The sequence below is a fragment of the Mytilus trossulus genome, chromosome 10, assembly GCF_036588685.1.
Source record: "Mytilus trossulus isolate FHL-02 chromosome 10, PNRI_Mtr1.1.1.hap1, whole genome shotgun sequence".
In the NCBI taxonomy this organism is placed as follows: domain Eukaryota; kingdom Metazoa; phylum Mollusca; class Bivalvia; order Mytilida; family Mytilidae; genus Mytilus; species Mytilus trossulus.
The window spans coordinates 7,358,179-7,384,901 of NC_086382.1; the positions used below are offsets into that span (position 1 = coordinate 7,358,179).

The 26,723-nt window shown below is 32.9% G+C and overlaps 2 protein-coding genes across 2 annotated transcripts in view; both read right to left on the minus strand.

Annotated features, from left to right (window-relative positions):
- Positions 1-935: 935 nt before the first annotated feature.
- On the minus strand, positions 936-7,761 carry LOC134687656 (uncharacterized). Its single transcript, XM_063548115.1, has 2 exons — positions 6,386-7,761; positions 936-1,170 (listed from the first exon to the last, which is right to left on the minus strand). The coding sequence occupies exons 1-2, from the start codon at positions 7,759-7,761 to the stop codon at positions 936-938; spliced, it is 1,611 nt and encodes a 536-aa protein (XP_063404185.1).
- A 7,228-nt stretch (positions 7,762-14,989) lies between these two features.
- The window catches only part of LOC134686799 (protein FAM76B-like), a 29,625-nt gene continuing 17,891 nt past the window's right edge, over positions 14,990-26,723 (minus strand). The window contains exons 7-9 of the mRNA XM_063546580.1: positions 21,644-21,821; positions 20,307-20,408; positions 14,990-19,639 (exon numbers count right to left, since the gene is read on the minus strand). Coding sequence (XP_063402650.1) covers positions 19,538-19,639; positions 20,307-20,408; positions 21,644-21,821 — 382 coding nt within the window. The 3' untranslated portion in view covers positions 14,990-19,537. The remainder of the gene's footprint in view (positions 19,640-20,306; positions 20,409-21,643; positions 21,822-26,723) is intronic.

Consider the following 26,723-nt stretch of genomic DNA (forward strand, 5'->3'; position numbering starts at 1 on the left):
TGTCACAATCTAACATTTTACATAATATATTATACATCAGATTAAAACAGCATAAACACATATTAGATTCCTGCCTTAAAAGACATATGAGACACGTTTACTTCATGCTCATTAAATGCATACACAATTTAAAACATTTTTCAAAATTAAAAGAATATTTAAAAAATACAAAACAATTACTTTGTAAATCAACAATTTTCCACTTAAAAGAATAAAAAGGTAGAATTGATTTAAAAATCTTTAATAATATACTACGTAATCAATAATAATTAAAAATTTAAGTTCTTTAAAAGTTATAAATTTATCTTTCTCCTCTTAAACATCAAATGCAATGTTTTAGCTAATAAAAATTGAATTTCATCACAGCTCATAATATAGTTAAATTTACAGTTCTGATCCGATATGCAGTAATTGGTCCACTACATTAGCCACATAATTGTAAGATTACATTGTCATTTCCCCCGAAATTTATTAGCAATAGCGATAATGCATTTGGCTAGTTATAGATTCGTCGGTAGCTTCATTTTAGTCTAGAGGTTTCTTTTTTCACCAACCTTTCAACTTCTCGATTCGACAGTTGAAAAATTGTCTCATGATGGTTTGACATGAGACAGAGCTCCAGAACGTCCTTTCTTTACATACTTATGTGACATATATCTTGGTCTTACAACATAAGACGATCTATGAAATTCGGGTTTTGGGCGACTTGATCTTAAATGTGCATACGACGAACCTCTCCTTCTATCACTAGATTAAACATATCTGGTTGTTTTATCCTCAAGTTTCATCGGAGGCCTGCCATAATGTACTCTTGTTGTTTTCAATCTTCTTCAGTGTCCTCTTCTTTTTGATTTGATGTCGTTTCCTAATTGTCCCCTTACATCAGCCATGGACGACAGTTCGGCCAACAATTTTGCTGTGACCGATGGTCCCTCTTACGCTTTGCTGTTCTCTGTAAGGTGCTTACTTTTTACACCTTGAGTATTCAGTCTCTGATAAATAGTTTGAGCAATTACCATTTCATCAACTTCCTCGCCACGATCAACATATTTTTCAACTTCATTTTTTACTTCCGATGTGAATTTATTTGGAGAAAGTTCTTCCCGAACGCCTCCACTAATGACATCTATTAGCTGATATGGGGGTTTCTCATGGGTATATATTGTCCACCTGTTAAGACAGCCAGAGCTTCAAAAAAGTCTTTATATCTATTGATAGATGGCTCAACACCAACAGTATATAATTTTATACCAAGTTTAGCTAATTCTCATACAGTTTTCATTGGGTCGTGTTCATTCGGACATCCGTTATGAAATGGACTATCCATAGCTGGATCTAAAGCATGAGACGGAGCATCAGAAACCATAATACTGATTTTAGTTGATTCCGTATTCCATGATCATTGTTGCTGAATTCAAAGCATCAGCCACAGCTTCCGGTGTGTCGCCACCTCCATGTGCTTTTGAATTGTCCAGCCATGTTTTCATTTCTTCGACGGATTCAGTAAAATCGTTGGATCTGGTCACGAACGAACGATCCTCTGGTTCATGATCTCAACCAATTCAACTAAGGCCAGCCGAACTCTACTTTGCGAACTTTTTACAATAGCGTTAACGATTTTTCGAATATTTGCCTTCGCACTCTGAATATATGACGACAAATTTCCAGTAGTATCCATGATAAAAGCTAGATCAAGAGGATGTTCGTGAGATAATGAGGGTTGTTGATTTATAGTGGACCAAGTTGTTGAAGGATCAGTTAGTGGTCTCCTAGGTCGATCGATTGGTGGCCATATCATGTCGGGTTCCTCGGGATCGCTAGTCTGACAAGCTCTTTACGTTCCATCGGTGGACGCCATACAAGTCGTGGATAATATATTGCTGGCATACGATGTTCTGGTGACATGCCAATATCTTCCTTAAAAGTTCTTGACTTAGGGAGCTACCATTTGATTATTATGGGGTGGGGGCTAGGATGAAAAATTTTGTCCTGCATTTTTTTTAGCTGTAATCTCTGTCCTGCCTTTTTATTTTTCACTCTGTCCGGTCCTGCCTTTTTTTTTTTAGTTTATCCTGACCTTTTTTTTACCTAAATTGTCGTCCTGACTTTTTTTTTACAAGTGTCTCATCCTGCCTTTTTTTTTACTCAAAACTCCTGTCCTGCCTATTTTTTTCAAAATTCATCCTAGCCTACTTTTTTTAAGTTATCAAATATTTGAAAATGGCGGGAAAAGGCTGACTCGGAATTCTACATGGATTTTATATTTAGCAATGGCATTATTTGGGATTAAATGGTAAGAAAAATAAATATATAATCTACTTATATTTTGATAATGACCTTATTATAAGCTCTTGAAGTCTTCTATCACAAGAAAACTGAGTGGTATTGAACAAAAGGTTTATTTCTAAATGCATGCGTCTGAAGCAGTTTATGGATTGATATTCGCTAGGAACGGGCAATGATCAAGACTCAGAAATCAAACTGGCTTAGTTTGGTCATGCAATCTGCTGTTTCGTCGCTTCCGAGGCAAAGATATATAAGGGTTAGTTATGCATGATCGAATTTTAGATAACACAGCAATTTTATTTATTTGGCTGTACTTTTGTTATGATATGATATCTGAGTCTTGATCTCTTGATGGTGTGTACTGTTGGTGTGTTGTCTGAATGATATATACTTTATCTCGGAGAACATGATGTATTTATAGATTATCGGTGATCATTGAGACTGATTTTCTCGCTTGAGCCGGGACGATGAAAGCGAGAAAGGCAATCGAGTTGAGATGAACAATGATAATCTTTTTATCGCTATTTTACTTATGACGACGTTGTCAATTTCATGTCAATGTCGTTAGCAATTAACGCCACGTGCATGCTTAGTTTTTAGCGATAATTTTTCATTGCAAGCGAGTAGCATGATATGAAAATTATCATAAAAAAAGATCAATGGAAAAATGCACAAAATAGCGATAATAGTTTTTTGAACTAGCTTTCAGTCACTGCAAGAAATCTTAGATAGGCATATGTACGTTATGTCTCTATTCGTTATGTTAGTCCAACTTATTGTACAGTGTGTTCTTGTATTGTGGTGTCCCAGGTCAGGGGGATTTCCATCAGAAAAATATTCAAACCCGTTTACACTACACGGACTTCATATACAGAACCTTGCTTCTTATGCCGAAACTGCTCCAGCAGAGTTATGAAGAGGAAAGATTACAAACGAAACTCCGTAAATGTTAAGGACACCACCACGCCTTGGTTGCAAACATGACCTATTGCTGAATATGACAGTTTTGTCGGGTGTCAGTTTGCATTGCTGCACGATGCGGCTTGATAATTATACATCCAACATTCATGTATTTATTCATGATGTTTTGTTGTGGTTTCGGTTGAAAATTTTGTTGTGTCTTATCGTTTGTGGTTTGTATTCTGTATTTGTAGTACATTTCACATATGTCTTATTTGTCAGTATACTCGAGTTAATCTCCATGTTCCATGCAGTATTAAGTCCAAATAGTTATGACGTCTTCTCTGCATTTATATAAAATAGACTTTCAATACCGTCATAATTATGAAAGTTCTAGTACATGTATTGTGAAATGAATAATTGAATTTAAAGATTATATATATTCGTTACAAAAATACGTCATGGTTTGTGATGTCCTGTGCTGTCATTAATGAAAATGTTCGTTGTAATTCTGCGGCTGACATTTTAGAACAACTATATATTATTTATCAATGCGTTTTTTTTTGTGATGAGTGTTCTTGCATTTGTTGGTGCTGTTTTTTAAAATTGCCATATACGCAGGAGGTTTGGCTAGCCATAAAACCAAGTTGAAGCCACCATTTTGTCCTGTAACAAGTCAGAAATACGGCAGTTGTTATTAAATAGTTAGTTTATGTGCATGTTAGCCTTTGTTTTTTAACACTTCAATGTTGTTCTGTTGTTTTCCCCTTATATTGTATGTGTTGCCCTCTTTTATAGTTCGTAACCCAGATTTATTTACTCTTAATCGATTTATGGCCTTTGAACAGCGGTATACTATTGTTACCTTTATCTATATGATTTATCTAGCGAGTCAGCTTATAATTTAGATACGCAAATAAAATGCGATGTGTACGGGAAAATATTAACCAAATCCTACCTTAATTTCAAAAAGGAAGAAGTCCATAAAACCTGACAAAATCAATTTTTAGTTCATATCAGGGGAGGGGTGGGTATCTCCCTTGTGAAATATTTTCAGACGTGTTGTATGGGTCAATGTTTTTATGGAATGTCAAATATATTAGTGTATTGCAATTTCTCGGAGGTTGTATTATAAGGTGTAAATCATGTATTTGTGAATGGGTCATAAGTATGCGTTGTTTCAACGATAGCAACAGATGGAAAACAACTTGCATTTTCCTACCTTGGTACAGTCATTTTTCGAAAGAAAAAAATATTGATTAAATAGGGCTTAATAGCTACCTATAAATTCAAATTGTATGATATAGTTGAGAACCCAAACAGACATAATTGGATACTGTGACAAGAATTGTGACATAGCAGGCACAGTGGTGGATCCAGGGCGTTCCGGGGGTTGGTTGAATGCATTTGAATTGGAACATATAATTGACTCCCCTCCCTTATCCTCGGTTGGGATCCCACCGCTTTCAAAATGTCTGGATCTGACCCTGCAGCAAAACTGTGTAAACATACACCACAAACAAATTCGACCACAACTCAACGACACAAAAGAAACCAAGAGGTCATGATATGGTCGTACACATGTCAAGATCTAGCTAGATCGACGTGGTCTAGAAAAACTTGTCATCATATCCATTATTTCAATATAAAGACAATACGATGTTATGCCAGACGAAAACTTACAACTTGAATATTACTTGCTGATTGACACACGGGTAACCTGGTATTTTATATTTCAATTCTTTACTTTAAGTATTGAAAATACCATAGATGAGATTGCTAAATGCACTGATATATCGCGTGTATTGGTAAAAAGGTTAACAAAGAAAAGGGTAAATAAAAACACGATTAACAATTCCCTAATTTTAAAAGAATAATAACAGTTATCAAGCGATTGATCAAATACTTATATTATATACAAATACCAATTTTAAATCATATGCTAATGAGGCCGTTAGTTTTCTCGTTTGAATTGTTTTACATTGTCTTATCGGGCCTTTTAAAGCTGACTATGCGGTATGGGCTTTGCTCATTGTTGAAGGCCGTACGGTGACCTATAGTTGTTAATGTTTGTGTCATTTTGATCTTTTGTGGATAGTTGTCTGATTGGCAATCATACCACATCTTCTTTTTTATATAGTATACTATAATTTGGTTAATTATTCCGGTTTTGTTTAAGGTTTCAGATTTTTCATTATCAGGTTAAAAAAAAGAAGGGGTGATGTAAATTTTTGATGTTCGGTAAACTGATTCATTTTTAAACAAACAACCAACATTGTCATTCGAATGTGCCTATACCAAATCAAGGCGTTGGTATTCAATGTGGAAATGTTTTGTCTGTTATATAGGAAACAGAAGTATACCACTGTTCGAAAGTCATAAATCGATTGAGAGAAAACAAATCCGGGATACAAACTAAACCGGAGGGGAATTCATCAAATATAAAAGGAAAAGAACGAAACAACACAAAAACTAAATTGCAACAAAAAACAAACGACAATGCAACACATACAGAAACGAACAAATTCCTGACTTGGTACGGGACATTTTAAGAAAAAAATGGTGAGTTGAACCTGGTTTAGTGGCTAGCCAAAACCCCTGCTTTTATGCAATGTAAAATATAACACTAAAATGACATTATTACATGAAATGACTACAATTCAAATAATGGAAAACCATTTAGGACAATACGATACTACATTACGACATGTTAATAGTTAATAACACACGAAATGATTCTGGGCCTGACCTTATGATCACGAAGTTACAATTTTTCCCCTTAAATTACATTTTTCCCATTAGCTTGCTTTTTATATTTTCACGTTTTGTGTATATTAAAGTCAAGAAAAATTTGACTGATATTACAAACCAACACATTCTTCATAATAACTTCATGATGATTCTTACAGCGTACACAGAACCGATATGAATTGATCTTAAGTATGGGAAAAGAACACTTAAAAACTGATTCACATTCTTTAATATGCCAATTATATCAATAAGTCTATTATTAAAGCATTTAGATAAAACATACGAAAGATAAATCAAAACTGAAGTTCCATTAACACAGATTTGGATATTGTAGTACACCATGTTTTGTTTTCCTTATATTAGCTCCAGTTATTATCCAGATTTTTGTTACGAAACATACACACGTTGATAGTTTTATTTTAGTCTCGCAGTTTCTTTTTTCACCAACCTTTCAATTTGATCTAGACTAATACCAGATTCTACTGTGGTGAATTTTTCCCTCGGAGATTTTGCATGAGACCGAGCACCAGAATATCCTTTACTAGTATGTGAAATATATCTTGGTTCTACACCATACTCGGCATCCAATTTAGGAGCTACTCTGCGGTCATAACTGCGTTCGAAATATATTGGGCTTATGTCAGATAAAAATCTGTGAAATTCTGGTTCTGTTGGGCGAGATCTTGAAATTGCAGAAGAAACTCTCATTCTATGCCTTTTTCTCGATCTTCCTCCATGCCTTCGTATCGGGACATTTGTAAATTTGTTTCCCATTTTCTTCCTAACATCAGCCATAGATGACAAATCGGCTAACAACTTTGCTGTTGAAGATGGTCCTTCTAACGCTTTGCTGTTTTTCGTAAGGTGCTTAGTTTGCACCCCTCTTGCATTTAGTCTCTGATAAACAGTTTGAGCAATTGCGCTTTCATCGACTTCTTGACCATCAGCAACATATTTTTCGACTTCATTCCTTACTTCCGATGTGAATTCATTCAATGACAGTTGTTCTTGAGCTCCTCCAATTATCACATTTATGAGTTGGTATGGGTTTCGCATAGGTACATATTGTCCACCTGTGTTGTAAGCTAGAGCTTCAAAGAAATCCTTGTATTTATTGATAGATGGCTCGACACCAACAGTATATAATGTTATACCCAATTTAGCTAATTCTCGTACAGTTTGCATTGGATCGTGTTCATTCGGACATCCGTTATGAAATGAACTATCCATAGAAGGATCCAAAGCATGAGGTGGAGCATCGGAAACCATAATACTGATTTTAGTTGATTCCGTATTCCATGATAACATTGCCGCTTCATGCAAAGCATCAGCAACCGCTTCCGGTGTGTCACCACCTCCTTGTGCCTTTGCATTGTCCAGCCATGTTTTCATTGTTTCCACGGATTCAGTAAAGTCATGGGTTCTTATCACGAACGAACGCTCCTGTGGTTTGTGATCTCTGTACTCCACTAGGGCCAACCGAACTCTACTTTGAGAACTTCTTACTATGGCGTTGACAATTTTTCGAATATTTTCCTTCGCACTCTGAATATATGAAGACATGCTTCCTGTAGTGTCCATAATAAAAGCTAAATCAAGAGGATTTTCGAGAGAAATTGGAGGTCTAGTTAATCTTGGTATTTGAGTGGATTCTGGGAGTCTAGTTGCTTGAGGATCAATTGGTGGCCTGGCAGTTCCTAGTGGATCGATTGGTGGCCATACAGGTTCTGCTGGCATGAAATCATCTTCCCGGAGAGTCGTTGACTGTGTTATGCAAATAAAAGTAGTACAAAGTAAAACTGCAATATAACAAGTTCGTTCCATGATTACAGTCTGAACGTTTACATGTGTTTCCAAACTATTCAATATATTTATAGTCTTTCGAGTGAATCATTGTGGTAAATACTTGATAAAACTCTTGAGAGTACTTAAAATATTCACCTACATTGTACCAGGCCCCGACAATACGTAACGTATTCCTCTAGTGACTGACCTACTATTACCACCAATTAATCACAAAATAACAAAGAGCGTCTCTCTCTATGTTTTGAGAGTGCTAGCTACTAGTGCATAATATCATATTTGTAACCACTTCGGGTTTTCCAAGTCTTCACACTTTTTTTTTGTATTCTTATCTTTAATTTTTTGCTTTGCTTGTATATAGAGTGTCTATATTATTATTTTTTATAATAAATATAAAAATATTTGTTTTTATATTGAGTACAATAAACACAATGATGACTGTCCCAAGTTTTGAAAATTTAACTTATTATGTCTGTTTGTTTTCATAATCGAATTCAATACGACTACCATACATGTGATACGTTTAGCTAACTATAAAACCAGGTTTAATCCACCATTTTCTACATAAGTAAATGTCTGTTCCAAATCAGGAATATGACAGTGGTTTCGTATTCGTTTGTTGTGTTTGAGCTTTTGATTTTGCAATTTGGTAAAAGACTTTCTGTCTTGAATTTTCCTATTAGTTCAGGGCTGTTGTTATTTTTACTTTTTCAAATTTTTGATCAAATTCATGATTCTATATATATATAGTCATCAGTGGTGTTTAAATTTGCATCTCATACGCCATTTCGGTATACCATTTTGTAAATCATAATGACATAATTGAAGAATAACGATTCTGTTTTTGAAGCGATACAACCGTCAATTCAGTAATTGACGATGGCAACTCTTCAAATATTTCAGGAAATCAATACAACAGTTTTTGCTTCTCAATCAGTGCTTTACACTCATGATTCAGAAGACGGTGATGGATTTGAATGATTTACATGGCATGCTTTGTCTGTATGCCATTTTTTGCTTCTTTGTTACATGTGTGTATGGGGTTTGTTTAATGATCAGGGTTATTGCACAATGTTGACAGCTGTATTATTGACATTTATACCTATTATGTCTATTTGTTTCGAATAAATAAAGGTAACAGTAGTAAACCGCTGTTCAAAATTCATAAATCGATAGAGAAAAAACAAATCCGAGTTACAAACTAAAACTGAGGGAAACGTATCAAATATAAGAGAACTACAAAACAACAGAGACACAACACCGAAATGTAACACACACAGAAACGAACTATAATGTAACAATGGCCATTTTCCTGACTTGGTACAGGGCATTTTATGAAAAAATGTTAGGTTGAACCTGGTTTTGTGGAATGCCGAACCTCCCGCTTTAATGGCAGTACGTGTTAATTATAACATTAAAATGACAACATTACACGACAGGGTTACAATAAATAAACAGATAACGCGCGTCTGGCGTATTAAATTATAAGCCTGGTAACTTTGATAACTATTATAGATGTGTAAACCGCTTGTAAGTTTCATTCGTATGACGTCGTATTTTGCAATGATGTAAATTCGCCAAATCATTAATGAAGTTTCCAGGAATTTAATACAAGTCTTAATTTCTTCAGATTAAAATAATGTTTTTCCGCTAAACTTTGACAAGGTTTCCTTTCATTACCATAAGGTTTCAGGTTCCCACTTTGTGTCCGTGCATAAATAACTAATTAGAACTCACCAAGTGAGTCGTTAAACTTCGTCGGTCGGAGTTATCTTCCCCAAAAAACTTGTTATTGGATGTAAACCGTAACCGTTATAACATTTAATCAGTCAGTTAAAGATATCATAAGAGTGGAATTGGTTTAGGTCTACATTCTGACTCTTCATTACATTTAGAACCAAAGAATCCAAAGAATCATTGGCAAGCAAATATGATCTATGTCAAACTATGAGGGTTGTCTTGCTTTGACCTTATATCTTGTTATTGAATAAACTCAGACAGAATAGTGGATTATTTTTTGAGTTATTATAATGCAACTTTGGTATATTTTTAAATCATGAGACAAAAAATGTTATACACGGGGTCGTTTGCAATGACATCGCAATCAATTAAGGTCAAAGGTCAATATCATGTGCCCCCGAAATGACACATGTAAAATAATTCAAGTGAGAAAACTATATTAAACGGCCTCATTTATCTACCATTATATGACCGAAAAACGAATATGTAGCACAGCAATAAAAGACAACCGCTGTATCGCAGGATCATGACTTGGATCAGTCACATCCATACATAATGTGGCGGGCTTAAACATGTTAGTGGGATTTCAACTCTTCACCTAACCTGGGACAGTGGTGTAACCGTACAACATAATAACGAACTATTGAAAATCAGTTGAAAAAGGATTAACTCATCAGATGGATACAAATAGAAATACATTTAAAAAAGAGTGGAGGTGATCGGGTACTCGTATTTACCAACATCAAAATGACACTGAGTATATATAGATCTCAGAGAAATTCATGAAGTAGTTTAAAGTCACTAACAACTAATAAAAATATCATGCATCTAAGGCTACATTTAAAAAATATATTCGTCTAAGACTAAATTATAAATCAGTACCCATCCAACATGCAATGGATTAATGTAAAGACATAATAGACAGTTTGAGAAAAAAAAACATGACCTTGTACAATGCCAAGATACATGTCTCGACAGATTGTAGACCCATGAATGTGCATATGTTTGTAACAATTATATTTAGTTTACTTTTGATTTACTGATAACAAAATCAATATCAATACCAATTAAACAATATTCAAAGATCTAATTGCAGTGTTGAATTTGTAGCCTTTTAGAATAAGTTTAGTTATTGCTTTTACCAATAGAAATATTTTTAGTGTTGACATGAATATCAATAATGTGGTCATTTTGATAAATTTCCTGTTACAAAATTTTGAATTTTTCGAAAAAAAATAAGGATTTTCTTATCCCAGGCATAGATTACCGTAGCCGTATTTGGCACATCTTTTGGAATTTTGGATCCTCAATGCTCATCAACTTTTTACGAAACGCGCGTCTGGCGTTATAAAATATAATCCTGGTACCTTTGATTACTACAATCAAATATATATATAATATATAAAGGTAAAGTGAGTCGTGTTGTAGACTAGTGCACCAGACTACTAACACAAAAATTCCTGGTACGATTCCCGTTCAGGGAGGAAAATTTCAGGGACTGAATTTTCGGCTCTCCTTTGACACCATTTTCGAGTATGGTCTTGAGAAATCGATGATAGTCCGTCGGAAGGGAACGATAAATGACTGACCCGAGAGAGCCAATTCTCTTGCACGTTAAAGACACCCTTGTATATTTCAAAAAAGAGCAGGCTAATGCCGCTACAAGGCAGCACTCGCATCCGCAAAGTGGAAAGGGATTAGTATAAGTTGCAAAACTTGTTTCCCAATCCACTATAAATAAATATGTTTAAACTTAAGTAAAGTTAAGGGGTTTTGTCACAGATTTTGATCTGTCTTGTGTGCGTGCGTATTTCATATACATTGAAGTTAAGTAAATTGTTCGTCAATATCAAACAATAATACAATTTTACATCAACATCATATACATTGTGACGTCGTACATATAAAACTTGTTAATTGGCCTCAAGTATGGGAAATAACACTCGAATTATGTTTTACGTACCATCCTTACAGATATAATCGGAACCATAAGCTACTTAATGTGTACCAGTCCCTGTCAATAGATGTGATTACTGACATGTTACAGAATTGACTTATAAGTGTCTTTAGATCCTACTATAGACTGGTCAAAGTTGTTTGTCTTTACATCAGTTCTACTCGATCCTTTTTGAGAATAACGTGTATATGAAAAAAGAAGATGTGGCATGATTGCCAATGAGACAACTTTCCACAAGAGACCAAAATAACAAAGAAATTCACAACTATAGGTCATCGTTCGACATTTAACAATGAACAAAGCCCATACTACATAGTCAGCTATAAAAGGCACCGAAATGACAGTATAAAACAATTCAAACGAGAAAACTAACAGCCTAATTTATGTAGTTAGGTTATACGTATTTGACAATTTTAAACGTGTAAAATGTTCTCAGAACAACAGATCTCCATAGTAATTTTCTTTTCTTATGTGTTGGAGAAATTAAAGTTACTGGAGTTTATGACAAGAAAGGATAAAAAAGGGTGGTCAAACATATTATTTATATAGTATAGCGCCTATTTTCGATCTAAAATTGTCAGATAAATTGTTATACAATCGCTAAATATATAGCTAGGTATAAAACCATGTTCAATCCATCTTTTTCTACATAGGAAAAATGCCTGTACCAAGTCAGGAATTTGACAGTTGTTATCAATTCGTTTGATGTGATTGAGCTTTTGATTTTGCCATTTGATTAGGGACTTCCCGTTTTGAATTTTCCTCTGTGGTCAGTATTTTGTGATTTTACTTTTTACCAATAGCACAGAACATGATGAAATCTAGATTTCTTGTGACGATTTTAATTGAGCTTAAAAAGTAGGAGGTTGTAATTTAAACAAGATTTAGTTCAAACATACTTTCAAGTGTAACTTAAAGTATAAACTCACTAATCTTGTTGTAGCGCAATTATATTCAAGATATTTAAGATAAATAAATATTTTAAATATTTTGAGCGTGCTTTCAAGTTGTAGTTTAAGTATAATAACAGTAGTTCAGAATTACTAGAAAGCTATATTTCACTAATACCAACATGTTGTACTTTTAATATAACAGCATACTACCAAGTTATCTAAGACTAATTGGAAACAAGTTGTAATTCAAATAATACAATTAGCTTATGATCAAACATACCAACTAGCTACTGTTCAAAAACACTAACAGATTGTAATACAAGCATACTAAAATGTATAAGTCAAAAGGAAACAGTATGTTGTATTTCATGCAATCTAACAATAGTTATCAAATGTACCAGGATTATAATTCAATACGCAAGACGCGCGTTTGGTCTACATAAGACTCATCAGCGACGCTTAGATCGAAATAGTTATAAAGACAAACAAATTAAAAGTTGAAGAGCATTGAGGACCCAAAATTTCAAAAAGTTGTGCCTAATACGGCTAAGGTAATCTATTCCTGGAATAAGAAAATCCTTAGTTTTTCGAATAATTCAAAGTTTTGTAACAGGAAATTTATAAAAATGACCATAAATGGATATTCAGGTCAAAATAAAAGTGCTGACTACTTTGCTGGTGATACCCTCGGGAAGAAACGTCCACCAGCAGTGGCGTCGACCCAGTGGTGTAAATAGTTATCAAATGTACCAGGATTATAATTCAATTTGTACTACTAGTAAACACATGTAAACTAGCTAAAGTTCAAGCAAACTAGCAAGTTGTGGTTCAAGCGTTCTATCAAGTTGTAGCGCTCACCTATAACAAGTTGTACTATACACACGTTAACCAGCTAAAGTTCAAGCAAACTATCAAGTTGTGGTTCAAGCGTTCTATCAAGTTGTAGCGCTCACCTATAACAAGTTGTACTATACACACGTAAACTAGCTAAAGTTCAAGCAAACTAGCAAGTTGTGGTTCAAGCGTTCTATCAAGTTGTAGCGCTCACCTATAACAAGTTGTACTATACACACGTAAACTAGCTAAAGTTCAAGCAAACTAGCAAGTTGTGGTTCAAGCGTTCTATCAAGTTGTAGCGCTCACCTATAACAAGTTGTACTATACACACGTTAACCAGCTAAAGTTCAAGCAAACTATCAAGTTGTGGTTCAAGCGTTCTATCAAGTTGTAGCGCTCACCTATAACAAGTTGTACTATACACACGTAAACTAGCTAAAGTTCAAGCAAACTATCAAGTTGTGGTTCAAGCGTTCTATCAAGTTGTAGCGCTCACCTATAACAAGTTGTACTATACACACGTAAACTAGCTAAAGTTCAAGCAAACTAGCAAGTTGTGGTTCAAGCGTTTTATCAAGTTGTAGCTCTCACCAATAACAAGGTGAAGTAAAAGCATACTAAAAAGTCGTACTTCAAGCAAAGTAAGAAATTGCATTCGAAAAATTAATTCACCTGCATATGGGATATGATTTCCTAACTCATTCGATATTCAAGAGTTTGTAGCGCCTACACAGACGGCACTTGTACATCCTGTCATTGTTATGTTGTGCTACGGTTAATTAGTGTATTCTTATCTCTTTCGTTTTGCTAATATGCTTTGTCTATATGCCTTTTGTTTGTCTTTGTTGACATATTTGCTTGGTTTTGTAGTGATTAAGATTATAACACAATGTTGACTGCTGTATCTCTATTTTTGACTCTTTTTTTTACCTTTTATGTCTATTGTTTTATTCAGACATCGTAGTCAATATAATACAAGTTTATTCAACTGTTTTATAAATGACAGGTTTGAGCTAGCTATAAAATCAGATTTAATCCACCATTTTCTAGAAAAGAAAATGGCTGTACAAAGTCAGGACTATGACAGTTGTTATCCATTCGTTTGATGTGTTTGAGCTTTGATTTTGCCATTTGTTTAGGGACTTTATGTTCAGAATTTTCCTTGGAGTTCGGTATTTCTGTTATTTCACTTTGTACTAACAGACTGTCATTCAAACATACTAACAATTTGTTCGTTCATACTTTTTCCAATATATACCAATTATGGCCTTACCAGCCTATTATATCCTTTGCATATTTTTATATGGCGGGAAGTATTGTGATAGTAAACACAGGTGACCTTACTGTACGAAGTAAGTATCCCGGTATTTTATTCTACAGCTCTCATAATAGGCAAGACTGTAGCGGATCTAGAAATTTTCATAAGAGAGGGCCCAATCCTGTCACGCTTCAGTGATTCCATATATAACCAAAAAAATATTTTCTCAAAAAGGGGGCCCTGACATTCAGGGCCCCTCTAAATCCGCCTCTGCAAGACAACCATTTACATTTATAGGCAATACATCTTATTGGTAAGTCCGATGGTTTCGATCATGTTGGAAGTTAAAACTGGAACATAAAGAAACTAAAAAATTTGGTAATCTTTCAATTTATAAAGGAGCATAACTCCAAAACAGTTCTAGTGCTCCTACCAAAATGCAAACTATATCTATAAGTTTCATAACATTTGGTTGAGGCAAACTCAAGTTAGAGAACGGAAACCAATTTGGGGATGTACAGACGTACAGACTGACAACGCTAAAACTTAAAGAAGAATACCACACACTTTTATCACATTTATTTACTTGTTCATTGATACAACTAAACTAGAAATACAAAGAATCTTATAATGAGACGTTAAAATGTCAAACATTTAAAACAAAATATGAACATGGTAAAAAAATAATTCAATAATACATTATCAACAATTGAAGGAACACTTAGATAAAATGTACTGGCATATGAACTAACATTATTTACATATTGTCAATATAGTGTCATCAACATTTTACTGTACCAGGCAGCTGGTACCAGATTAGTTTGCGTCAAACTTTGTTCATGGATTGGGCACTTCAATCTTACCAATGTTTTTTGTTTGGGTTTGTGGTCTTGTACAAGACATTCAAATCTACATTGAAATATTCACACCAGGTAAAATTTTTATTAAAACGGCTACAGCAAGTATAGTGAAAATACAACGCTTGCTTAAGTTTCCTACTATTAGGGTACAGAATTCATTTTAACTTGCACATTTGGGATTATGTCACCTTTTAATAATTCATACATGAATGATGTGATTGCACTTGACGTATGAAGCATTCATGAAAGAAAACGAGGAATCAAATTTTTCACAATTGATATTTATGACTTGGAAAGCTGAATTATTTAAACCACATATTATCTTGAAAATCAGATCTAAGGGGAAGCAACTGAAGAAAAAAATTTGATAAAAGTGACATTTGATGGAACATGAACAAAATCAATAATCAAACATGGGTAAACCATGAATGTAAAATCAGAAACTATTGCAAATTTAGAAAAATGGACACAAAATGCACAATTATTTTTTGTAATTTCAGGAAAATCTGCATACAGATAGAAGTATCAGACATCAGAATTTTATAGTTTCATCTATTTATTTATTATACTGTGTATACAAAATTTCTTCAGTGTATTTAATATGAAGACTGTTGCACAATGGACAAAAGTGCTAAGATTAAGTTATACAATTACAGAACATGATATCAAAATTGTAAATCTATTTTGTAGTTGAAAACTATTCAGTCATAATTTTTTCACAATGATAAAATCATAGCAAACAAATTATTACTTTAGCCATTACATTTAATCTGTATGAAGAAATAAATCAAATAGCTTGGAAATCTGTAAATAAGATTTAAAATGTTGCAACAAACAATCTAGCCTTAAATATTACATTAAATATTTTGCCACTTTTTAAAACATAAAATAGAGACTTTATTATAGCACTTTATTTTTTGTAACTTATTTAAAACCTAATATAACATTTACTATACAATTAAAATGAATAAATACCAATAATGTATTCTAAAATTATAATAAAACTTGAACTGGATTAAAATTTCTGTTACTTAGCAACAGAACATGATAAAGATATGTAAATATAGTAAAATAACTAAGTAGAACCTATTGCTAACCATCACTCTTGATACATTCATACAATATAATAGTGGTCCGTTTGATTAACATGGACCATAGGGATTAAGTTTTACAGAATTACATTCCCACACATAAGACTAATAAGATATATTTATCGTCCTTCCCTACGCCTATATCACCCTGCTCTGTCTCTCAGTAATTCTCGTATCAAGACTTCAAAATGAGAACAGGCATTATCAGCGACGTCACAATGTGAGAGGAGAAGTTATTAGCGACTTCACAATGCGAGAGGAGACGTTATCAAGCTTGCTTTTGTCAAGTGTAAAACTGTCCTCGGGAAATAGAAAAAGAGCAGTAATAGAACGATAAACAGATAATCAGGGTTTTCTTCGTATCAATATCAGTAATATCAGCCGCTGGACACAATAGAAACTTTTTAGCTCGTTTGCTACGCTGACTCGCCAAAACAGTTCACATTGTGGCTCACGCATGATATTTTACGATATCAATGTGTAGAAAACCCGATAATCTATACTTACTAGATCCTAGTGATGAATAAAGCAGTTTTAAAGAAATAAAAACACCAGACAACAAGGTTTTCAGAAGTCCAGCAATCAGTATAACAAGTTGAATTTTGTTAATTAACAAAGGCATTAGTCCACATAGATGGCTACCATGGCAACCAAAGAGAAATAATTCTATCTTAAATTGCATCAATCGAAGAAAAAAACCCAATCAATCTAATAATTCGTAATAAAGTTTATAGCTAGAAACAAACTAACAAAATTTATAAAAGAGATTCAAAGAAAATGTAACAACAGTTTTGTCTAAACAATTAACCTAGGGCTGACAATAAAGTTGATGATAAATACTGAGGTATATATAAATAAGGCTAAGCTCACAAATGGTCAAAATAAAACTTTCTCACAATAACTCACAAACACAGAATTAAAAATATTTTTGGAAAAATTGGTGGAACATGGAGATTTTTTACAATTTTTTTTAAAACATAGGATTGGGACACACCCATACTCATAATTTAAAAAAAAAAAAACAGACAACCTTCTTTCATCTACAATTTTAACTCTGAACACATTTTAATGAACACTAGAACACAAAGTAAAATACTGTAGATTCATTTATTTTTCAAAGATAAAAAAAAACAGTTTTTGTGGATATTTAGATTCATTGCTTTTCTAAAGTCAGCTAAACAGTCTATAGAAAACTTTTATTTTGTTAAAACATAAAATTTGTATTTAACCATATACAGAAATCCACAAAACAAGGGATGCAATGAAAATGCAAAAATAAAAAAATTGGGGTTTTTAATTCTCAAAAAACATTTTTTTCTATCCCCCATTGATAGTTATTTTATGAAAATTTGGCCAAACTGTTAGTTTCCTGTAGGTCTTGAAGGATCATGCTCTACATCCATAATTCGTTTCCTTATCTCTGTCCACTATGTTTGAATGTTCAGCTATTATTAGTTTTCATATGTTTGTGTTCTATCACTGATTATTATTTGCTATGTTCAAATTTTGTCTCGTTCAATACTGCTTACATTTGACTAAATATTATGCTTGATTTGTGTGCATGTATTGTATTGTCAATATTTTGTATTTTGGTAAAAAGCTCAACAGGCTAGTTTGGTGTACCTATGATGCACTTAATTCAAGAGTTTTATGAATTATGCTTTAAAATTTGTGCTTTAACTTTCTTTTTCTATATTTAGAAAATGACCAGATTAATTCCTTCTTTTGATTTATTATTGGAAATTATTTCAGCAGAAAAAAGAAGCTTGATTTCAACCAAGGATTAACATCAAATAATGGTGACTACATTAAGTTTCTCATAAATTAAATGATAATTCAATGCATGAGGAAAACATTTGTTTCTTGTGGTCCTGTTTATGTATATATATAGTAGACAGCCATTTTACAGAATATACACTTTTCTACTTTCAATTTTAACAGTTAAAATAAAAATTCCTTTGCATTTAAAATCACTTCTTACATACATTATAATAGATAAAATTCAGTATAAAATATAAATATTTAAAATTGTACATATAAATACATAAAATTCTACTTTACAAGGATAAAAACATTATATTTACACCAGAAATCATTCCAATGTTGACCAATCTTCTTACAACTGATCAATTCTATGCATATATTATCAAAACCCTTTCCTCCATTATGACGCCTTTTGACGCCTGTGTAGTACCTTAGTTGAAATGCTTTGACTACAAAATGTCTGCATCAGACTTAATCAAATTTGTATCCAATATGAAAAGGATATTCACAAGAATATCTGACTTGAATTTATTTGATGAAAAATTTATTTTTTGCAATGCCTTTTTATTATTTAAAGCATATTTTCTGCATTTTATTGAAAAATCCTATGCGAATCAAGTATGCAAAAAAAATATTTCCATGGAGGAAAGGGTTAATTAAACCATTGGGAAGTGTTGAAAATGATAGTACTGCCCAACTGAAACAGCTAGAATCAAGTAACTTAGACTTACTTTGAATAACAACAGTTCTGCATGAACGATTTTAACTTTTACACTTTTTCAATCACTTCTGATAAATGAATCAAGTAACTAAAACTTGAAATACAAGAGTTTTGCTTGAATAATTTTTACTTTAACACTTATTTTTTTTTTTAATCACTTTTGATAAAATACTGTGGATTCAATCAAGGGTACAAATTATTGTGGAATCAGGAAATATCGTATTCTAAAAATGGTACTCTGTTGTTCATTTGAATTGGTGGTTCATGATTACTTATTTGAATTTGTGGTTCATGATTACTTATTTGAATTGGTGGTTCATGATTACTTATTTGAATTGGTGGTTCATGATTACTTATTTGAATTGGTGGTTCATGATTACTTACAAGATCATGCAGGCAAAGTACCACAGATATAATGATGAACCCACAGTATCAACATAGAATTGATCTCTTGAAAGGTTAACATATGAATCATTTCTGATGTTACAAAGACATAAGCCTTTGTTGAGATTGCTGGGAAGTTCTAATAACATATATCAGTCCTATAAATCTAAGGGACCGGACTGTCTTATATCAGTCATATAATTCTTAGGGACCGTCTTATATCGGTCCTATAGTTCCAAATAGACTGTCTTTGACCAGTCCTGTAATTCTAGCGGACCACTTTTTATCAGTTCTAAAATGCTAAAGGACTTGGGACAGGACTGTCATATCCTTTTAGCTTCTTCCCCCCTTTAGATAATGTTGATATCTGTTTCATTAACTCCCGTACTTTGATCTGAAAAGAAAACAATAAAGAATAAGAATTGTGGAAGTTGGAATTAAAAATTTGCAAAAGCCTCACATATTGCTATATCAAGTCTTAAATGTGCAAAAGGATTCATATTTAGTTTTTCCTTATATCCATCAAGTGATAAAAAATGTTATAAAAATGTGAATGGAACTAAACTGATTTTCACCCCTAACATATTCTGCTTCTATATTACAGTCAAGTGTTCTCGCCCAAACATAGTTTGGTCCAATTTCTAAATCATTTTACTTTCCCAAAAATAGTCTGGTCCTTGAACTGAAGTCACTTTATCCCCCCCCCCAAAAAAAACCAAAAAAAATACAACAAACAAACCCCAAAACATTGTATTTTTCCTGCACTGCAGTCAGTGTTCTCAAACCATATTCTGCATTTGCATGAATTATTAAGGAGGCTCACGGGTACAAAAATTTCAGCAAAAATTTAAACCTTTATTTTTTCATTACAAATTTTATATATTACACTATTATTTATTACTTAATGATATGGTACAAATATCACCCAATTTTTATAATAAAGAGTACAAGACAATTTTTGATGACCTCATGAATTACAACCTGACCAAAGTGAGAGCCCTGTCCAGACTTTTGATGACATTTTAGCTGTTAAACTCTGTACGGAACCATAAATAAACTACCTGATTGTTCTCATTTGTCTCAGTAAGTTTTTTCTGTACATTTGTAAATTTTATTCTCCATTCTTTCTCAGATTCATAATTCTGAGCCTTCAGTTCTGTTAGCTACAAAATAAATCACAACAAATTCAAATATTGAAAGATAAATTTAATGAAATTTTATTCAGGTTTAATCGGCCCTTTTCTACATAGAAAAATGCCTGTACCAAATCTGGAATATGACAGTTGTTATCCTTTTGTTTGATGTGTTTTGAGCTTTTGATTTTGCCTATGCTTACAGACTTTCTGTTTAGAATTTTCCTCAGAGTTAATTTTTAGTTATTTTTTTTTTTAATTTATTTTACTTTTTATACAACTTCACAATAATACATAACAATTTACTCTTTCCCAAAGTTATCTTATTTTTTTCAAAACATTTTTTTTCAATGATATTCTTGATATTGAAGATGAAAAAAATGAAAATAAATTAAAGTGTGTGTGAAAATGTTCATAGACATTGAGTCAGGAGGCACATTTGCACAACTTAAGTTACCGGCAATACTTTGGATTCATTTATTTTCGTGGGTACCAATTTTCGTGGATAAGGGAAATCTTGCATGTTCGTGGATATTTAATTTCGTGGTTTTGATGCAGTTTACATACAAGCCTATAGAAAATTTGTCATTCGTGAACATTTATTTTCGTGGTTTACCTGTAACCACGAAACCCACGAAAATTGATATCCAACGAAAATTAATGAATCCACAGTATCATATTTCAGGAATAACAGTACTGTAAATAAAGAGTTGCCATTGTCAATTGGCGATGGTCGCAAATGCAGTTTTACCGGACATTAAAACAGAAATTTGTGACCTTCAAATCAAAATTGATCTTGGCAACTTTTTAACAACAGTAGTTATTTTGATTCTAAAGCATTACAAAAAGAAAGCTTGAAAAATGTATAAATTTGAAATAAAATAAAATTCTGTGAAACTTCATGAATGATTTTAGCGCAAGGACGTCATGGCTAAATGTGATGTCATACAAATAAAAAATTACAAACTGAAGGTGATACCCTTACCTCTACGATTCAAATTTGGATAAAATCATATCAAAACGGCAGTTTGTGGTCAGTGTTGTTTAATGTTTGAAAATTATTTCAATGTTCACATTCATTAACTGCCTCTGTTCTATACTGTCACAAAACAAATTATGTTTGTTGTCATTCTAAAGTGACGCCCTCAAAATACTTTTTTCAAGCAGCAGCTTATTTTTTTTTCTTCTTTCTTCCATCATTTACCTCAGCTAACAGCCTCAGTAAATATATTCTTTCTGTAGAAGAAAAGTATGCAGAATCCTACCTTTTTTTCTTTTTCCAGAAGCTGTTGTTCTTTTTGTTGTAGTGTTTTCTTCAATCCTTCCATCTGTTCTTGTAGAAGCTGTAAAGCTATCAGATGTTCTGAGCTGTGGGGGTCCTCAGTGGGGCGCTCTGTCAAACTACTCATATTCAACCCCGTTATTGAGGACAAACTACTTCCACTACAATTATAGAAAACAAAAATAATGAAACCATGCTATGAAATAAAATTCAAAAAAATCTTTTGATTAAGCTCGCATGTGAAGGTGTTTTTTTTAACCCTTGACAAAAGACCTTGCAAGAAATTTAGAGGCTCTAAAGAGCCTGTGTCGCTCACCTTGGTCTATGTGCATATTAAACAAAGGACACAAATGGATTCATGACAAAATTGTATTTTGGTGATGGTGATGTGTTTGAAGTTCTTACTTTACTGAACGTTCTTGCTTCTTACAATTATATCTATAATGAACCTTGCCCATTAGTAACAGAGAAAAATATTTGGTAAAAATTTACATAAATTTACTGAATTAATGAAAATTGTTAAAAATTGACTATAAAGGGCAATAACTCCTTAAGGGGTCAATTGACCATTTAGGTCATGTTGACTTATTTGTAGATCTAACTTTGCTGAACATTATTGATGTTTACAGTTTCTTTCTATCTATAATAATATTCAAGATAATAACCAAAAACAGCAAAATTTCCTCAAAATTACCAATTCAGGGGCAGCAACCCAACAACAGGTTGACCGATTCATCTGAAAATTTCAGGGCAGATAGATCTTGACCTGATAAACATTTTTATCCCATGTCAAATTTCCTCAAAATGCTTTGGTTTTTGAGTTATAAGCCAAAAACTGCATTTTACCTCTATGTTCTATTTTTAGCCGTGGCGGCCATCTTGGTTGGTTGACCGGGTCACGCCACACATTTTTTAAACTAGATACCCCAAAGATGATTGTGGCCAAGTTTGGATTAATTTGGCTCAGTAGTTTCAGAGGAGAAGATTTTTGTAAAAGATTACTTAGATTTATGAAAAATGGTTAAAAATTGACTATAAAGGGCAATAACTCCTAAAGGGGTCAACTGACCATTTCGGTCATGTTGACTTATTTGTAAATCTAACTTTGCTGAACATTATTGCTGTTTACAGTTTATCTCTATCTATAATAATATTCAAGATAATAACAAAAAACAGCAAAATTTCCTCAAAATTACCAATTCAGGGGCAGCAACCCAACAACAGGTTGACCGATTCATCTGAAAATTTCAGGGCAGATAGATCTTGACCTGATAAACATTTTTACCCCATGTCAGATTTCCTCTAAATGCTTTGGTTTTTGAGTTATAAGCCAAAAACTGCATTTTACCCCTATGTTCTATTTTTAGCCGTGGCGGCCATCTTGGTTGGATGACCAGGTCACGCCACACATTTTTTAAACTAGATACCCCAATGATGATTGTGGCCAAGTTTGGTTTGATTTGGCCCAGTAGTTTCAGAGGAGAAGATTTTTGTAAAAGCTAAAGCCGGACGACGCCGGACGCCAAGTGATGAGAAAAGCTCACTTGGCCCTTTGGGCCAGGTGAGCTAATAATATCAACTATGAGAAAGCAATAAGAAGTGCATCATAATAGAATTCAGATTTTTTTTACAAATTTTATATTGCATGAGCATGTGAGTGCAATATATGTTCTACGAGGGACAATATTCCCCAATATTCATGCAATAACCCTTTTATTGTATAGCAATATAATATTTGCAAGTAAAAATTGGTTTAAACTAAGATTCAAACGTTGATGACGTCATGAATTTTGAAGATTTATCGCACTAGTGCAATATTAGAATTTATTGCACGCTAACTTACAGTTACGTTCTGTGGGAAATATTATATTGCTATACAATAATATAATTTATTTTCACTAATTTCAGAATTATATTAAATGTTTTTAAAGCCACTATATTCAAATATGAATATCTATTTATAGTTCAAATAGAAGATGGTTTCTTCCTTTCACAATTTGAAGCTACATGTACATTGTTAAAATGTTTAATTTCACATTTATTTTTATAAAATGATCTGTTATTTTGTATAGGGTCACCTCCCATAAATGAGTTTAATTCAGGATTCATACCATGTTGTCTTCAAAAACAGTGCTATAGACATGATAAGTGTAAATTCACCATTGCACAATTACAAGGTACAAAGGAACAACCAAAGCATTTACACATAAAGGGATGAAAACATTTGTTCTGCTACTGCATTGAGTGTCATGTATAAACTCATCATATATATATATGTACCAGGATTCACATATTATATGCTAGAGAAGCAAGACACACATTTCTAATACATAGACAATAATAGTGCATTGACTTGACATATCAGTGATATAAGGATGAGGCTTAGAAACGGGGAAATGCGAGGCTGTGCCAAGCATTTTTCCCGTTTCGTGCTGAATCCTTATATCGCTTACAAGTATGTCAAATCAATGCACTATTATTGTCTTTATACTGCAATCTATAATAACATTTTCAATTGTTGTTTAGTGTATTAATGTTATTTATTTGATTTAAATATTGGGGAAAATCCCCCTTTAAAAAGGCCTCATATCACACAGACGGAGAAATATACAACACGATAAAATGTATATCATTACCTGTTGCAATCAATGGTGAACAAATTCGTTTGTTTACAGACCAAAATATCAACAATAAAAATAAAACATAATGATTTATAGGTTGCAAACAAAAAGTATTAGTATAAGTGAAACATATTTTCCCAAAAATTGTAAAAGAAACAAGTATGTGTCGTTAAACGCATTGTTGTTTACATTGGAAACAAGAACAGGTTGAAGAGGTCGTATGAATAATGAAATATTATTTCGACAATTTCTATTTAAATATTCATGAGGAAAAGTGATATCAGGTAAGTGACTGTATATGACATAGAAATTTACAGTCAACGCATTTTGACTGCTCAAATAGAACGAGTGCAGTATAAAAAAGACTTATTAGTGATGCTTGAATAAAAAAAACTGAAAAAAAGCCAAATAAAGTGCAGAGAGAACTCAAAATTCTGAAAGTTTTGCCAAATACAGCTGAGGTCACATATTCCTTGCGTAAAAAAATAATTAGCCTCTGGCCATTTTTAGTCTTGTAAGATTTTAAAATTTAGTTTCTTGAATATATCATGTATATTTCAAAGATTAATATGACGTCCATCACTGAACTTGTACATTTTTTTTGTATCAGGACCAGCTGCATGCATGCTTCTTGGTGTGGGATTTCTTGCTTTATTGAAGACCTATTGGAGGCCTTCGGCTGTTTCTGCACTTTTTGACACATTCCCAATTTCAATTCTCAAATTTATTTGTATTTCAAAAAAAAATTCTGAACTCCAGACAGTTTCTTTTATATTTTTAAGGGATAAGTAGGCAAATTTTATTCATTTTACATCTTTCTCATTAGATTTTGTGTCATATACCTAAAAAAAAAAAAAAGGAAAATTATAATATCAATAACAATAGCATAATATTTTACCAGCTGCATATTTGAGATGTAAATTAAACAAAAACATTGAGGAAAATAGGGTTTGATGACAAAGTTTATAAATGCATAACCTAGGTAAAGTACAAATGGGTTATATGATGTATAGAAAACATGAAAAGCACCGTAAATCCTTAAATCATTCTCAATACAAATATGTATTATTACAATAAAAAATAAGGAATTGCGCTACAATTTCCAATGAGACAACTATCCACCTGAGTCGGAATGTTATTGATTTAAGCACTAATAGGTTGCTGTATAGTCTCCGACAATGAACTCCACACTGTATGTTACCTTTTCATCAATATTATGTAAGGCAGAAAAATTCTGACAGGGTTTAAATTTTGGCTAATTTTGCACAATTGTATCCATACTACCATCACAAGGGTCTGAAAACGCTCTATTAAACTTTCTGTTTTAATTAAAAAAAAACATTGGGTTTGTCATTACAGTCCACACCTCAGAATTTTGAAGCCAGAAATTTCATTGGCTGATGTAATAAATACCAGATCAGAAAGTGTTGTCAGATCCTTAAAAGGGAGCGTTGCACATGATTTTTCATTTTAAGCAAAATAATTTAACAAAAAACAGAACAATAGAAAACTAGAGGCTCTAAAGAGCCTGTGTCGCTCACCTTGGTCTATGTGCATATTAAACAAAGGACACAAATGGATTCATGACAAAATTGTATTTTGGTGATGGTGATGTGTTTGAAGTTCTTACTTTACTGAACGTTCTTGCTTCTTACAATTATATCTATAATGAACCTTGCCCATTAGTAACAGAGAAAAATATTTGGTAAAAATTTACATAAATTTACCGAATTAATGAAAATTGTTAAAAATTGACTATAAAGGGCAATAACTCCTAAAGGGGTCAATTGACCATTTAGGTCATGTTGACTTATTTGTAGATCTTACTTTGCTGAACATTATTGCTGTTTACAGTTTATCTCTTTCTATAATAGTATTCAAGATAATAACCAAAAACGGCAACATTTCTTTAAAAATTACCAATTGGAGGGCAGCAAGCCAACAACCGATTGTCCAATTCATCTGAAAATTTCAGGGCAGATAGATATTGACCTGGTAAACATTTTTATCCCATGTCAAATTTTCTCAAAATGCTTTGGTTTTTGAGTTATAAGCCAAAAACTGCATTTTACCCCTATGTTCTATTTTTAGCCGTGGCGGCCATCTTGGTTGTTTGACCGGGTCACGCCACACATTTTTTAAACTAGATACCCCAAAGATGATTGTGGCCTAGTTTGGATTAATTTGGCTCAGTAGTTTCAGAGGAGAAGATTTTTGTAAAAGATTACTTAGATTTATGAAAAATGGTTAAAAATTGACTATAAAGGGCAATAACTCCTAAAGGGGTCAACTGACCATTTCGGTCATGTTGACTTATTTGTAAATCTAACTTTGCTGAACATTATTACTGTTTACAGTTTATCTCTATCTATAATAATATTCAAGATAATAACCAAAAACAGCAAAATTTCCTCAAAATTACCAATTCAGGGGCAGCAACCC